Below are 17,522 nucleotides of genomic sequence, written 5' to 3' on the forward strand. Positions count from 1 at the left end.
CACCGGTGGCAAAACCATTTAGGCACTTAAAAGTATAGAGCAACATTTTGAAGTCAATTCTATATTGCACTGGAAGCCAATGGAGGGAGGACAAGACAGGGCTGATGTGATCATGTTTTCTTGAACATGTGAGCAAACGGGCGGCGGCATTCTGAACTAGCTGCAGACGAGATATGGATGTCTGACTAACTCCTATATCAAGAGAATTGCAGTAGTCCAGAAGAGATGTAGTAAAAGCATGAATCACAGTTTCAAACACAGAGTGAGATAGACGAGATTTAACCTTCGACAGCCTTCTGAGTTGCAAAAAACTCTTACGTACAACATCATTTATCTGTTTGTCCATCCTAAGGTCACAGTCTATTTTAACCCCAAGGTTGGTGGCAGTTTGTTTTAAGAAAGGCTCAAGAGGGCCCAGGGCATCAGGGGGAAGGGCAGCTGTATTGCTGGGTCCAAACACCATGACTTCAGTTTTGCTGTCATTGAAGCTAAGGAAGTTCAAAGCCAGCCGTGCTTTTACATCCTCTAAACAGTCGAGCAGGGGTTTTATTGTGCTTCATGACAAGACACCATGATTTATACATGTGCATGACAGTCATCCATTTGATATTCCAATTAAACATGTGCGTGTACCCACCAGAGATCTGCACCACTGTGACCAGTTCTTTTTTTTTTTTTTTTTGCAATGATGCTCTTTGTCTCAGTCCTTCACATTACTAATTACTAAGACTGAATGAATGAGATTATAAAGGGAGATATGTTGGCATAAAGTGATGAATAAAATGTAACCACTTGTTGTCGCCTAAAACTGGACTCAAGTGTTTTAAAATTATGAAGGCGAAACGTGGCTAAATGTGATTTAAACCAATCAGCATTTCACATCTAGATCTAAAATAGCTGCTAAATTGATAGCGGATCACACATGGTTGCGTTGTCTTCTGTTAGCCAAATTGCATGTTCCACATTCTGTAATGTGATTTGTTCAGACGGTTCACTAATTAAACAGTTTTGTTCTGTGTATTTTTACATGTTTCTTTCTTTCAATATCTGAAAATGCATCCTCCATCCTCCAGCCCAGCTGTCACATCTTCCAGCACACTTCTGCTGTCACTTCACATGAAGGAGACAATTGTTACGTCTTTGTTATTTTACCGTTTCCCTGTGCTTTGCTGTTACCCGGGATAATGGACGGTGCATGATCCGGCCATTAGCCTGTCACAATGGGGCTTTCTCATACTGGAACCATGTTCTCTTCTGTTATGATCATTTTCCTGCTATCTCAGGCTCTCGCTTTGTTTCCTGTCTCAGAGGGAACGGCTCACTCCACTCTTTCATGCTCTTTTTTTTTTTTTTTTTTTGCTCACTGAAAAAGGCTCGCTCCAATCCAGAATGCATCACACTCATCCCCCATGGAAGAGAAATAATTTATTAAATGAAAACTACATTTGTTGTGTAAATGACCACATGCTGTAGGATATTTAATCCCGCCTGTAGTCGATCCCAGTCATGTGACTTGACCTAGTTTAGTCCGCCTCTCTCTGCCTGTCTCTCCTCTTTTTCTCTCTCCTTCATTCTCTTTCTCCCACAGAATCCAAGCGTTGCATCGCTCCTCTCTTCTCCCCCCTCTCCCTCTTTCATTCATTTCTCCCTCTACTTCCCCCCCCCCCATTCTTCTTACCTTTTGTTCGCCCCCATGCTGGCTGCTGTCTGCATTTCTGTTCCTCTTTTTATGACTGACGCCAAGGATTTCTCTTCTCATCCATGGCGTGTTAATATCTGTAACACCAAATTGCCAATAAGTCTGCATTGAGTACAAATCATTTAAAAAAAAAAAAGAATCCATCGGTCTTATGAAGGACACTGACTCTTAGAGCGACAGTGTTGTGACAGCTGAATATGGGTTGGAAGTGAAGTCGTGAGTCATCTCATCATCCTTGACTTCCTCAAGGTTTTTTACCCAGAAGACAGCGGTGCATTTCCATAAAACTGAAATGTCAACTGATGAATGCTGAGCAGATCAGTTTTTACTTGATAAGAGCAGCTTTTATTTAGTTTCTTTATGAAGCAGCGCTCTCCCTGGCTTTATTCACGTGTCTGTACTGCGGCCCTGACCTGAAGGCTGACCCCTTCTGTTGATTGATTTGGAGGTTTTCTAAAAGACACTTTTCAAAACTGAATAGAAATAAAACATGGATTCTTTTTTTCTTATCGTTCCGATAATAAGCGTTTATGGCTCTTATTCTTTGATTCGTTTCAGAGCTTAAACACAGAGTCCTTTTCTTTTATCTTTTGGCAACTTAAATTGATAACGTTATTGAGTAAACTCTTTTAATTTGAAGATAAAATATTATTTATCCAAGCGTTATCTTTCACTGTGACATGCGGATCCTGATCTGATTTATTTCTGATAACTGAGACAATTCCCTTATTTTCTCCTTTATTTAGGTGTTTGAAAAGTCTTGCACATGACTAAAAATACAACTAAAAATAAAACTCAATCAACGCTGAAAAAGTCTTGTCATGCAATCAAATGGGGCCTCAATCTGTTCCCCTGTCCTTCAGAGCTGTCGGCTGCATCGTCACCATCACAAGCGTTCCAGGCCGACAAACTGTCTCGTCTTTGAAAAAAGAAAAAACGAAGACGTTAGACGTTCACGTCAGATTTCTTCTGAAGACGTTTTCTGTCGAAGCGCGAGCCAAGTCGTCAGCTAAACGTTGCTGTCACAAAGTTTATAAGGAGAAAGATGATCTCTGGGCGTGTGAATGCGATCGGTGGTGCAATAGATAGGCAGATGGATGTCCTGTGAAATTCAGATGTGTGTAACGATGTGGTTGCCTCTTGGTATGCGTGGCATGTATCCCTTCCTGAAGAGCACAAGAGCTTTGGAATATTACTGTAACCAGTCACAAGCTTCTGCCTCAGCTACACTACGGATGCTCCACGACGACTCACTTTCTTAATGGTTAAACAGAAATTGTAATCCAGACTAAACAACTAGTCTGAAGAAAAAAGAAAACATTCAGAAAGATAATTTGAAGATAAGCAATCTAATTAGTTTTGTTGAATGTGGCTAACGTTAGCAGTGCTAGCGCTGCCGTCCTTGGTTACTCCCTGCTTGTTAATCCACATGCCTGTTCTGAATGTTGTTCGTCGTTGCTATCCCGAAACAGTACTTTTTTTTTTCTTTTTTAAATCAACTTCTGGGTCAAATTTCTGCCTAACAGTGCTACTACTACTCAATATTATTACTGTGGTCCACTTGCTTGTTTACGTCTGGGTAGCAGAGCGGGAGAGCAGGCTCCAACCAGTGTTCGGCTACAGCCCCAGAACTGAGCGTTATTTCTTAACCAGTATACAGAGCCAACATTTAAAAATGTAACTGTGGGTTTAACACTATTGTAATTCTGTTGCTGACAAGGGAGGGTGATGGTCACTAAACACGCACATCCCTACTTTACATATTTAATATTTTTTATTTTTTACTGTGTCACAATAACAAGTGCTTATAGGCTGTTTTGCTCATGAAAACATTATAAACTGGTTGCATCTCAAGGCTTTGAGAAAACAGTTCCTGGAATATGTATTTTCTCAAAGTCTATAATCCTGGTGTATGCTACTTTAGGGCATAGTCCTGGATCAGTTCTACATGGTTTTGTATTTCCAGCTCATGCATGGACAGCTCCATTAGAACTGAAGAGTGTTGTGCCATCTTAAACGCTACTCTGGGATTTACACATGACAAGCATGGTTACTCTGGTACAATAACTCCTGCTGAGTTTCGTGAAGCTAAGACTAATAAAGTCGTAAAGTATTTCATCTTGAATGTTTGTTCAGTATCAGCTCATTAAAGAGTAGATTTGTTACTGCTGACTGTAAAGGCTCAGTGGAGTCTGGCACTTGGGCATATTTCATCTTTTTTTTTTTTTTTTTTACATAACACATACAAAGTGCCAAAGAGGAACTTGAGATCTTTAGTCAGTGCTTACTTTGACCTTTTTTCAAGTCTTTGCTTAAGACCTGAGGATTAAGTGGGCTTTTGTTTTTCTAAATCTACGCCAGTTAAAGTTGGGGAAAATCAATGTAATCTCTGTGGTAATTAAAGAACTATATTATTTATGGACAACAGTTATGAAACAGGCTAAATGAGAATTTCTTTCTCCCCTGGTATAGAAGCCAACAATGACAAAAAATGTTCCTACTATGAAGAGAATCATTGTCTTGATTTGCTTCATATCGTTCATAAATGTCTTTCTTGGAACTTAGATGCAGAGACAAAGTCCGTCTATTCTGAAAAATCAAGATTTGGTAAGAAAAAATGTTTCCTACTTAAAAACAGCAGTCTTAATCTAAATCATTGAAATGAGATCTTAAATGCTGATACTTGGTTCATTCTACTGGAGAGCTCTGTTGTCTCCATTTATTACCTTGGCCCAAACTCCTCATTCCAAAACTTCACTTTGCTCTGTTAGCAACCGTCTCCCATCCAATTCTCTCCTGGTCCAGCCTGGCTCCATGTCATGTAGCCATTCTGAATCAGAGACGGGATTATGTCCACATTATTCCCTCTCTGGAGCATTCTCCCTTAATGGAGCTTTACTGTACAGTCAACAGGCTGAAGTCAGCATGACTGGTTTTCAAATCCCACATTCGTATTTAAACCTTCCAAGTTCAAGAGGCTTTTTAACCAGAGTTCACCTAATCCCTGTTTTTAAAACGCTCCTAAAAGTGCCATGTCTTGTGTAAGTCTTTTTTTCTTTTTTTCTTAGCGTATTATGAATTGTAATGGTTTTATTGTTGTCCTGGTTTCAGTGCTCGCCCGTGCGGAGCAGCTGCAGCTCCAGATGTTTTTGAACGATACACCACTTCATCTTAATCTTTCACATAGATTTCTTTTGATCGTGTTCTTTAAAATGCAGCTGTATTCATCTCTGTTTAAGATAATGTACATAACAACCCAAAGATCATGAATCTGTCCCTTATATTTTCAAAGCGGCACATTTCATAGCCAGCAATGACTGCTGAGCATATGCTACTCGAACGGTTGAATTTTCTTCTACGTGACATATCTAAAAATGGAAACTTTTTGTGGCCTACATATTGTTGACTAATAATTTCCCCTAATTCTAATTTAAATACCGGTATAAAACACGTAATTTTAAATATCATCAAACTTGTACAAGAAAGAAAAAGCTCTGAATGTTTCTACAAGGGAAACCAAAGCCTTAACACATACTCAAAGGGAGGACACTTTGCTGTGCTCCAGAGTGGATCTTTATTTGTTGGTGCTGAAGGCCATTCACCACCAACAGGTGAATGAGCACACGTTAATGCAAGTCTTTGCTCAAGCCTGCATCAACCTTGCTGGAAGAATTTGGGTCATAGGACAAATTGTTTGTGAGACGGAGAACGTTGCGGGGGGGGGGGGGGGGGGGGGGGGGGGTGGGGGGGGGAGGGGGGGGGGGGGGGTGCAGGTCAGTGTTGCAGGCTAACAGGAAGCGTGCATTGGGACCCTTCCCCCGGATCTGTGTGCAGTGAGTGGGGCACAGGTCGCTACGCTGTACCACACCTCTCTTTCTGCCTTCGAGCGCCTTCGCTTGTGATGCTTTCGATTCCCCCCACCCCCCACCCCTCCCTCCAGAACATTAATCTCCACACTATGAGGCCCAGCCTTAACATCAGTGTCTTGAGGTAATTCTCTTTGATCACTCCTAAATGTCAGCAAGGAAAAATCAAGGCCATGACCTAAGTCCAGAACCGCGTCCAATTGCAACCATTACTCGGAGCTAAAAATAGCCGTTTTTGAAAGAGATTGAAACAGTGCAACTCAGGGTAAAAAACGTATGAAATATTGGATGCATTACCCCCCCCTCCCCCTTCGCAATTAATTATCAGAAGCGCATATTATCTGCCTTTCCTTGTGGTGATGCTTCACAGCTTAGAAAGGACCCAGTGTGCTGTTGGCGTGGGCAGACAGTCCGTCATGTGAACAGACACTGTGAAGATCAGCGGGGGATAGTCGTTTTGTAAACGCTTCCTTGTGTCCCTTTCCAGTGTGAAAGGAGCCTCTTTTACTCTCTCTCTCTCTCTTTTTTTTTTTTTTTTTTCTGAGTTTAATCACACAAATTTGATTAGAGAGGTTTGCCCAAGGAGCTGCTGTGGCTGCTGTGCTCTGCAGTGAGGCCCTTGTTCCCCTATTTGCCCCGAAGAAAGGTTCTGATGTGCTCAAGGACTCTTTGAACTGGCCCCTTCTTTTCTTTCCTTCTAACCACATTTAGCACACTCTTTTAGTTTCTCCCCCACTTCACTTCACTTCACCCCACCTCTCTCTCTCTCTCTCTCTCTCTCTCTCTCTCTCTCTCTCTCTCCCTGTCTGCCTGCAACTGCTCATCAGTTACCTACCTTTGGCTTCATCTTGTCATCGCAAGTGAGATAAATGACTGTTATAAATTATTGCAAACCCCTGCTTTGGTGTCATGTAAGCCTAACTCCAGGACTGTGTAATGTTTCATACAATGGTTTGAGAAATAGCAGTACATCCCTGTGGGAAAAGAAAAAGCTGAGAAACGGTGCACATAAACCGTCATACATTCATCTGTCAGTCAGCTTGGAATATGGCAATCCGATCACACTTCATAACTTTACCAGCCGTCATGGATGCAGGTGTGCTTGTAGTCTGGCAGTATTAGAATTTGGTTTGATCATAAAATTGCGTATAAATAAAAGAGATCAAACCAAGATTAAATATTTCTACTCCAACCTATCTCATGACTCATGACTCATGGCGGAAGCGGGGTTGGCTGTTAACACCAGAACTTCTAACTGTATTGAAGGGAAGCGTATGGGCGGGGCTATGCAGCGGCTGATTTAGCCACAACCACAACCACACTTTGTAGCTAGTTTTTCTCCTGGCGCGTGTCTTCTTCAGAAGGTGACAGACTTCTGTCTGGCTCTAACAAGAGCAGTCATCGCAGCAGTTCATGGTAATTGTAGTTTTGTAGTTCCACATGTGAATCAAATAGAGAGAGTGTGAGGTGGTTTCCCTTCAGCTGCCTTTAAACTAAAAACCGTACCACTTTTGAGATGCTGCTGACCTATCAAAGATGCAATCCAAAAAAAAAAATAATATATATATATATATTTTATTTACTGTAGTGACTGAGCTAAACTGAACAAGATCAGCTTAAATGTGTAGCCACCTGCTTGGACATTTTCAGAAACTATAGAGGATCTTTGCTTTCTTGTGAGGCTCTTCTAGTACGTGTCTTTGACACAAGGTTTTTTATTTGTGGCTGCCACAAATGTAAATGACTTCATTGAAATACAAAATATTCTCAAGAGAGGGTTGACATTTTGAAGTTTAATCTTAAATTAGATTGTTTGTTGTTAGTCTTCCTCAGAATATTACATTTCAGTAAACAGTAGTTTTTGTCAGTTGTACCTTTTCTGCAGATGCCTTGCAGCTTTAAATGCCACACCAGGGCAACCGCCCCTTTCATTATCCTGAGGTTCTGTGAAAGTGCACACTCGGTTTCTAACAAAGTAGGAAGGCAGGTTTTTTCTTTTTTTCTTTTTTTGAAAGAGCCGTTACAGAAAGGTGTTCTTGTTCATTTCAAAAGCGCCTCAGTTTAGGTCTTGCAAAACACTGCAGCTTAATAAGTCATTCAATAAAGCTGTCCAGTTAAGTTTTTATTGCTGGTCCAGACCTCAGCAGCGGTTGGTTTTGTGACTCACAACTAAAGTAACACATGCAAACTGCACATTTTAGTCATACTTGTTTTTTTGGGTTTTCTTTTTTTTTTTCTCTTCTAAGCTGAGGACTTCTCGTATCATTAACCAGCCTCTCATTATGTTCAAGGAAACTGTGCCACAAGTGGTTTGAGTTTTGTTGTGGCTGAACCTGAGAATTATGTCTTCCAGCCAAGGTCTTCGTTGGTGTCTGTTTCTGCAAATTTTCTTTTAACCTCCATTAGGTCTATAAGCAGCCCTAAGGTGGTTGGATGGTTATCTAATTCATTTAAGGCAGGCAGGGGACACTTCTCTCCAAGAGAGAAAAAAAAAATTGAGCAATCAGTTCCTCTATAAACAGTCCACTTGTACCTTGATGCATGTTCTCGATTTGACACAATAAACCACATATATAAGTCATACAACATCCTGAGGATACAAGGGCCTGAGAAACCCTGTGGAAGCTGAAGTCCTTGTTCATCTGATGGCTCAGCTCATGCTCTCTCTGGCTCTCATTTAGTTTCACTCCACACAGTCATAGTCGTAGTAACGGGCTCTAACTTTGGGTGCAATCTAAAACCCAAAGGTAGCTTTTTTAAAACTCAAAGTAGGTATGTAATCAGGGAACGACGTAAAGTCAACAACGAAAGGATTACCATGCGTACAATCAAAGCTCTTCTCCTCTCAGGTAGAAGAGTTTGATCCGCATGCAGGCGTTGCCTCCAGTAATCTTCACGAGCGTTCCTTTGTTGTTGTGATAGATCTCCTCGGGTTTTGTTCAGGTTGAGATAAATAAGAGCTTAGAGGCACGTTTCAATGTGGCTTCTCTCTTTTTCCCGTCAAAAATGGGTATGATGAAGGGGGGGGGGGAGAGTTTGCTGATGAAGTAGATGTGAGGGTGCGATGTTCTGAAGAGAAGTGTCTGATGATCAGCTGAGGGGTATTGAAGTGTCTTCAGCTCCTTGTAGAGAGCTTACTGAAAGCTCTCTATGAGGAGCTGACGATCGGGAAATTCTTTTCAAGGATCATACTTGATGCTTTTTATTCAGAGGAAATATTACATGGAAAAAAAACCCTCATCTAATGTTAATTAGACATTTGCATGGACAATTTATGACACCAAGCCTGGTCTTTCAATTATCCGACAGCAAACGCAGGGTTGTATTGCTTTAACGAGTTCATCTAGATCTAACTTGCTGAATCTTTTGCAAAGTGTTAGATCGTGTTTGGAGCTGATTGTAGTGTCTTCACAGAAATAAAATAAAACAAAAAAGCAATGGGCATGTCGGTGACACTGGATATGCACTAAAGGATAAGGACAAAAACCAAAGGAGGTACGTTTGTGGTTGGAACTTGGACGTTCTAACTTAGATCAGATCTCCTCATGTGGAGCACTGAAGAACATCACGACTGAAGGTGAAGATATCCACCACAGTAATCGTGGCAATAGATCGCTTTGCTTCCTATACCAGAACCAAATCCCCCAGAATCCCATGTTGGAAAGACTCTCTCTTTTTTGTGTGTGTGTGTGTGTTGCTTTTTTTATTGCACCTGGGAGATGCATTTAGAGCCCAATGAACTTTGACCTTGGGACTGATCACCCTGGCAACTTGGGACACAAAACTATCGTTAAAAAAAAAAGAAGAGCTCGGCTGCAATCCCTTAAACTCTCATAAATGCTTGAATGTATTTCATTCTAAAGACTGGGGTTTGTGGGATCTTGTAAAATCTGGAAGCACTCTCACTGATGTCTCTGTGATAAATGAGAATCGTCTGTTAATGAAAATGCGTCAGCTGTGCGCTTTTATCAGGGAGTTTTGTCATGATGGCAAATTGACACACCTTTGTTTCATTAGAGCCTTGTCATTAGGCCTCACTTTTATTAGCCTTATATCAATAAAAAGCCTCCTTTCATTAGTGGACCCTCTCAAAGGCTTGCCTTCATTAGCACAAAGTTGTAAATGCTGGATGCGATTTCATTAGCAGCCCATCTTTAATGAGGAAAACCCCCAGCGTGTTTACATTGCTCTGATCCTCCGCGATCATTTGTTAGGGTGAAGTTGATTGGTTGGGGGGGGAATATTTGAGCCTGTCCCCCGAAGATTGGATCTTACAGTTATTGAAGCCAATGAGATCCATGCTGCTGAGGAGCCAAGCTCAAGATCAAACATTTGTGTAATGAAGGTCCTGCTGAAGTGTAAGGGCAGGGACGTGTTGATGAAGTACGATGGAGGGCTTTTAATGACAAGACATGAGCCGTCCTTATTAGTCATGACAGATCCTCAACCTGCAGATACACGTCTGACTCATTGCCTCTTTCATCATTTACATCAAGGCATGAAAAGTAAAGTCCTTCACTTGAAATGACTTATGATGCCGACAGGACGAAGACAAGTTCAAGGCCTCGGATCCACAGTTTCGCTGATTCAGTGAATTGTGTTTGATTTCTTCAAAGTTTGGTGTATTAGGATCCGATAAAGCTCGTTTTGGGACATGCTCATATGTTCCTTTTCTAAGCTCAGTCTTGGATCTTGAGGTAAAATTCCAAGTGTTTGAACCCCAAACTGTTGCGTTGCTCTGTCCCATGAGAACGTTATTCTACAGTGGATAGCTTGCAGTATTGAACTGCTGCTGTCTGCTTAGTTTACTCCTGATTTTGGAAAAGTAAAACTTGACCCGCAGGCAGGGCTCATATGTTCCGGCTTTAATGTTCAGTGACATAGCTCAGAGCTCTATACCATGTGTCATAGTTTGGCCTATAACCTTCTTATACAATCAGGAATGTGCTGGATTGAAGTGGACTGAGAAGCACTTTTTTTTTTTTTTATCTGCTTCCAAATTTTACAAGATTCTTCCAAGACGTGTTCAAAAAAAAAATGCATACATTTCACCCGTCCAGCTTAACCTCTTACAGGAACTCACACGAGTTTGAAAATGAACTCTAGATAAAAAATAAATAAAAATGCACAGCTATATTTAAAACTGCTTTGATAGCACATAGATTTTGAAAACTTTTTTGGAATGTATTTACTTTGAGAAGAGCGAATAACTCTTAGATATACTGCTGCACATGATAAAAGAATCAAAAGTTTATTATTTCTTAAGTGAACTAGATTTGTCTCAGTGATTGGAAATAAATGGGGCGAGATGAAATGGCACATTATCTTATGCATGTTACATTACAGTCAAATGTAAAAAAAAAAAGTTTGTTTTTGTTTATGTCGCATTATATACCAGTTCGTAAAATTCTTTCTGGATGAATCCTGGGAGGCAGCACATGAAAAAATACTCGACATGTCATTTGAATGCTCGCGTTAGACAGACAGGACAAACAAAGCCACAATTTGGAAAAGAAACCATGCAATGATCTGGGTTGATGGCTTGCTCCAAAGCTAAGTGGAAAACCATCGGATTTATATTTCGGATGGACTAATGCTGTTAGACTGACAACAAATATAGCACTCATTCTCTCAGACGCAGTCTTGACTCAAGTTCAGTCAGTTGACATTTTGAATCATCTGATTGCTCTAATAGCATAATCCTTTAAAGCGCAGACTTAAATAAACGGTATAAGGAATAAACATGTTTACTGCTGGTCGAATGAGCCAGTCCGAATGTCCTCCTTGTCTGTTTGATTGAATTCTTTATTTTCAGGAAGCTATCATTCTGTCCGTCTGACTCTATTTTCTCTTTCTGGTGCAGACTTGATTTGCCGCGGAATAGTAATAAAGCCTCAGAAAAAAATGGACATGAAACTTCCCTCCTCTCACATCCACGCTCACACACACACACACACACACACACACACACACACACACACACACACACACACACACACACACACACACATGCATACGCTACGCTTGCACACCGTTATAAGCAGAACATATCAGCATCCCAGACAGCTTATCATGGGGAACTAATTCAATATCCCTCCGCCTGTTTTAAATGTCATTTTCTGAGCTCATCCGGAGTGACATGTTTTTCATGGTGGCAATAAAGGGGCTTTATTGGGCTCAGAACACAGCGAGCGAGGGAGGGGGGGGATGGGGGGGGGGATGGGTGTTCGTGCGGCTGCTTCTCTTGATGTTTTCCGGATATCTAAAAGGTCCTCATGAGGAACGAATAAAGTTTGGATTTGCGATGATCCGCCGATGCCAACGTGATCCACGTGAGCTCGCAAGTCGATGGAGGCACGGAGGATCCTCCTTTTTCAGCAGACGAAAGTAAAGTTCACACAGAAGTTTTCTTCTCTGAATTCACGGTGTCAATCATGAAATGAAATGTCACTCATACTCGTCGTGGAAGTCTCCAGTTTTTTCAGGGGAATGATATTGGCAGGGTTAGTCTGGGTCAGACTTTTGCATCTATTGAAAAAGCTTTTTGTTTTATTTTTGTTGCTTTGGGTTCAAACTTTCTCTTTAATTTCTTTTACTTTCTCCACATGTGAACAGTACAGTGCTGTTATACACCCAATATTTCAATTGGTGGCGATCAACTGAAGGTTGAGTTGATGCTCTTCCTCATTGTTGGAGAATGTCAGTGACGGTTGAATGCTGGTCCAAAGGGGGGGGGGGGCTTCTCAGTTGCTTCATTGTGCCCGGATAATGACTTCCCTATTGAAAATGACCTCCCTGACCCCAGAGACAGACAGTAAGGCGGCCTCGTCCTGCGCCTCGAGGCACCTCAACCCAGTCTGGCATTTTGGCTGCATGGAGTGGTAATGTAGGCCCTGTTACTGACCATATCTCGTCTTCCTCCAGGCCAGTTTTACCAAAGTATCATGCTGGACCTGTCTACTCTCTGAAGCCCTCGCCTCCGGATGCAGCCACCAAACTGACATGGGGCAGCGAGCCGGGAAGGTGGTACCGGCGAGGTTAGAGTGAGGGCCAATTCCTCCGCAGAGATGTAAATGTGAAAGGTTAACAGGGTCTCATGGTGGCACAGTGCTGGCAGGGAAGATGCATGTTTTTACCCTGTTTACCCAATGAGCCTCAAACAAAAAAAAAACCCCTAAAGGCAAATCCAGATTTTGGCATTTGCCTTTTTCAGCTTGACTTGGCCTTTACGCCGTGTTGTATGCTCAAAAAGTATCTCATCTCCTGGAAGTCTTTTCCATTCCTCGTGCATCTTATCTTCCTGTGTCTGATTGTTTCCTGTTTCTTTCTTTGACAGGGTTCTTGAAGCCCCAGTGCTCGTTGGCTCCTCCAATGCAGCGAGGCCGCTCAGGAGATGCTTGTTCCTGTTTCAGCGGCATGTGTCCTCTCCACCAGCGTCGCATCTCATCAGGTAACTCCTACGATGTCAACAAAGCGAATGCTTACTCGGTACCTTCTAATCCGTTACTTTCGCACACGGGGTCCAGGCGCGCCCCCCAACCCCCCAAACACCTGGGAGGTTGCCAAATATCTCAGCAGGGGTTCGGGGCGATCGCATCTGATTGATTCTGAAAAGCTCTACGAGACATCAAAGACCAATCCAAATGATCGTCATCAGAGACCACGATGTGGATACACAGTTTTTAGATTAAACCAAGTGAATTATTTCTGACAGCTTCTTTGATCATTTAGTTGACTGTTTCAACACACATCCCTCATCAACTCAACTCTGCTGGTCAAAGACAGCGCTTACGCCTAGTGATGCTAAACTGTCTGGTGTGTGTGTGTGTGTGTGTGTGGGGGGGGGGGGGAGTGGGGGGCGGAACATGTGCTTCACTCTGATGCATTCGTCACCTCATCCTCCTTCTGCAGTGTCATTGCTGCCACCAGCTTGTGCTTACGTAATGGCGAGTGACTCGTTCAGCGAGACAAAGTCGAAAAAACATCTGAGCCGCTCTGCGACAGCAGCTGTTTGATTTCAAACCTCGACCTCCACTTCTAATTACTCAAAGTTCTGGTAATCAGGCTCCATTTAATCTTCAGTGTTATGACTATAAACATACGTTTGAGCACAGCTTCATATTTCTTTATGAATACGCCTTAAAGCCTTTTTCATATTCAAAGAACATTGTGTGGTAGATACCAAGTGCTTTACCTCTTTGTCTCATTTTGAATGAGCTCAATGTTAAGCCTGTCTCTTGCATGTTGCACAATACAACAAGTACACCAGACTCTCTTCTGAGTTCTTTGATTGAATCATTTCTAAACTACTACTACTAAAGTGCTCTTAGCTGCATAAGAGGAGTTAGGACAGTCTGGCGGTTTAATTGATTTAAAAAGGTAGCCGTAGCGATAATTCAGTGATCTTTTCTATTTTAATTTTAATTTATTAATTTTTTTCCAACAAGGACGAATCAGAGAAACATTTTAAGCAAAGCTCTGTTGTCGTCTTCAGGGCAACCAAACCAAATTATCATAATTTGTCGATAAAGCTGAAAATGAGCAAATCCTTTCAATCTCAGAGATGGATCACTCCGGATTTGATGATTTAAAAAAAAAAAAAAAAAAGAATCCATGCCTGTTATTTTCTTTGTAGTCTGTATCTAAAGTGCCTTGAGCCTCTGTAATTGAAGTCTTTCAATGCTATCTGACAAAAGATGTCTCACTTGTTTGTTTTGAAGAGTGAAGTTCTGTAGAATCAGAAGCGTGCTTGTCCTTTACAGCCTTGAGAGAAGTAGTAGCAGTTTGTGTGAGCGCTGTTGGCTTGTTTTGTGAACTATTCAGTTGCTGGATGATGAAAGTTCAGCACAGGACACAGACCCTGTTCTCTGATATCTCTAAAGAAATAACATATCGAATGTTTTTTCTAACCCTTTTTTCAGCAATAGTTTCAATGTTTTTCTTTCCTCTTAAAAGTAAAAAAAAAAAAAACAAAAAAAAAAAAACTGTCTAAATGGAGATTTCTTTGTTTTCTTTTTGCAAAACACACATTTGTATTCCGTTCCAGTGAAACAAGACGAGACCCACTCCCCTCTCCTTCCAAGGTACATACTTTTTTTTTTTTTTTTCCAAGGGCAGGTTTCAGCACGAGCGGTGAAGTGCACCGTTTTTTCTGACAACCTCACCTCCATGTATGTGTGTTTTTTTGGGTTTTTTTTTTTAACCGAGCTGTCTTTGATTGATTGGACATTCTTTAACCGTCACAGCCTGCAGTGAGGGTGGACTTGTTTCCTGAGCAATATTAGGAGCATCTGGATTAGTAGTGTTGTCTTGCTGAAGTATGTCAAAGGTTTTTTTTTTTTTTTTTTTTTCTTCCTTCCTCTTTGTGTTGTGGCTATTTTAAGAGCTGGAGCACACGAGGATGCGGGGAACAGTAGGGCTATTTTGTCTACCTCAGACCCACAGTCAAAGGGAAGGGAGAGGAGGAGTGAAAGTGTTGGAAAGGAGAGTTTGAGTTTATTTTCTTGTCGTTGTTTCAGAGCGGGAGATGTTTAAAAGCAGTTAAGCGGTTTGTAAAATGCTTCCTGAGAAGGGGAAAGAACTGTTAAGTCATTGCTGCAGAGATTAAACGGCCGCTCTGGAGTCTAAAGTTTATAGAGTCTGTAATAATCATGGATCTAATTATGGAATGTGTTACTATAAATCTACCCTTGTCCCCAGATTGTGTGATGGTCCTCCAATCTTGTCGTTCCAGCAGCCCCACTACGGCCACAATGACAAGCTGCTGTGGGAGACGCGGGGCGTGTAGCGGTGACCAAGCAGGAGGTTTCAGGGAAGGCCTGCGAGCCTCGCCCGCAGAGCTGTATTCAGCCTCGATCTGCTGAACTCCAGGCCGTGCACTGATGTGGCCGGGCTCTGGTTACAGTGGTTTTACATTGTTTGGGCTTTTTTAAAAACAAACTCTTACTGGAAAAGAGGCTGTGAGAACGGCACTGTGAGAAATCTGGTGTCCCGGACCTCACTTAAGAAGAGGGAGAGGGAGAGGGAGAGGGAGAGGGAGAGGGAGAGGGAGAGGGAGAGAGAGAGGGAGAGAGAGAGGGAGAGAGAGAGGGAGAGAGAGAGGGAGAGAGAGAGAGAGAGAGAGAGAGAGAGAGAGAGAGAGAGAGAGAGAGAGAGAGATAATCAAAGTTTTTACGAGTTAAAGAAGTCATGATGGGGGGAAAAAAAAAAGAAAAAAGTTTTTGCTTTTTTGGATTTGTGGTGTATGAGGTGAGAGGAAGAGAAGCGGAAAAAAGAGGGGACGGCATTGAAAACAGAGCTTTTTGAAAAGGCCCATCACAATGCAGGCCTTGTGCTGTGATTTGGTCCGTCCTCGCCGAGCTGAGCAGAGGAATGGAAAAGATTATCCGCAGGAATGTCTGGGGTGCCCTCAAACAGAGCGGGCCGCGTGACTGGCCAATGAGAGCGAGGCCTGCAGAGCGGCGGGCTAATTTTTTCCTGATGAACTCAGCCGCCTGCTCCACAATGCAGCCTGATTGCCAGAGCTGAACCCCACATATGGTCTGTGTTTGGAGGGTCCAAATGACAGGACCAATTCTGCCTGGAGAGAAAAGAGGGTGGGGTGTTGGATGTAGATTACAATTACTACCCCACCCCCCCCCCCCCCCCCCCTTTTTTTTAATTGTATTTAATTTGCTTTAGATGTGGCTGTGTTGAGTGCTGGATACCCAACATTTGTGATCGAACCATACCGCCGTAAGCTTCTCGCTACCTGCTGAGATAAGCTCACCAAATGTACCTTCAGCTTTGAATTCATCACTCTCTATTTGTGTTTTGTTCAATAACAAGCAATTATGCCGCAAGCCAAGCCACATTAGTGCTCTCTACAGTCCCACTTCATTACAGTGCCTCAGAATTATCTCACCGCCTCGCAAAAGCCTGCCAGTTAATTTGGAACCTATTTACTTGGAGCACTTGGAAAGAGGCTCCGTTGCCCCTCCACCTAGAAACCGGGCCAGAATAAACTGCAGGGATATGCAAGTGACGAAGCGCCAGTTCGGTGCAAGAAGTGTGTATGTGCATGTGCGTATGTGTGTGTGAGCATGCTCATTGTTTTTTTCTGTGTTTTTTTAGCGTCAGTGCAGCAGTAAAAAAGCCATGTGGTGGGCTTGTGCAGCGAGGCAGCATGTGTTTGCAGACCTTGTGGTCACACAGCAGGGTTCGAGACCAGAGGTTGGGCTGGAGAGACAAAAAAAAAAAAACAGGCTAAAGAGAGAGAACTAGGGGTTGGGGGTGGGGTTAAAGTGGCTCCCAGCTTCTTTTACTTCCCATAGCGGGGTCCTGCAGAGGTGAGGAGGGTCATAGAGAGGCAGCTCGTTAGCCTCAGCATGCTACGTGCTCCCTCCACTCTAATTGGCTGGCTGGAGTCAACTCTCTCCCCGGCTGCTTCCTGTTAGGTCAGGAGCCAGAGGGGGCAGAGGACGCCAAGCTGCTGATTAAGGGCCATGGCCCCCGTTCAAGCTGCTTTATTTTGAATGCACAAACTCATCCTGAGCACAAACCAGCTAATATCCACTCTCTCTTCGCTGGGAAGTTTACAAAAGGCTGAGACTGGGGTTTGTCATGACTTGGATAAGAAGTGCCAAAATGTTCAGTTAATTGGCCCCTTATATTGTTTTACTAAGAATATCATGCTTTTAAGAGCACAAGTTTCCACGCTAAACAAACTCCTCATGCCGCTTCCTGAAATGATTGTGGTTACTTGGAAGGAGACGATTTGCAGCTCCTTTGTCTGATAGTGTGCAAGACTCTGGTCATTATTCTGTTGAAGCAGAGACTTGTTGTTTCAGTGTGCCTACATAACTGTGTCGCTGTTTTTTTGTATGATGAAGAAATAAGGCTTTTGTAATATTAACAAATTGAGACGAATGTTGATTTATTATTATTTTTTTTTTTAACTTCAAGGTCATACTTTTAAT

The 17,522-nt window shown here is 42.4% G+C and overlaps 1 protein-coding gene across 5 annotated transcripts in view; it reads left to right on the forward strand.

Moving 5' to 3' along the window:
* rxraa (retinoid X receptor, alpha a) overlaps positions 1 to 17,522 on the forward strand; it is a 100,975-nt gene that overhangs the window by 16,070 nt on the left and 67,383 nt on the right. For all 5 annotated transcript variants that reach the window (XM_079363667.1, XM_079363670.1, XM_079363669.1 and 2 more), the window contains one exon: positions 12,902 to 13,015. In XM_079363667.1, the coding sequence (XP_079219793.1) occupies positions 12,902 to 13,015 (114 nt within the window). The remainder of the gene's footprint in view (positions 1 to 12,901; positions 13,016 to 17,522) is intronic.

Source organism: Symphodus melops, assembly GCF_947650265.1.
Source record: "Symphodus melops genome assembly, chromosome: 16".
NCBI classification, from domain to species: Eukaryota; Metazoa; Chordata; class Actinopteri; order Labriformes; family Labridae; genus Symphodus; species Symphodus melops.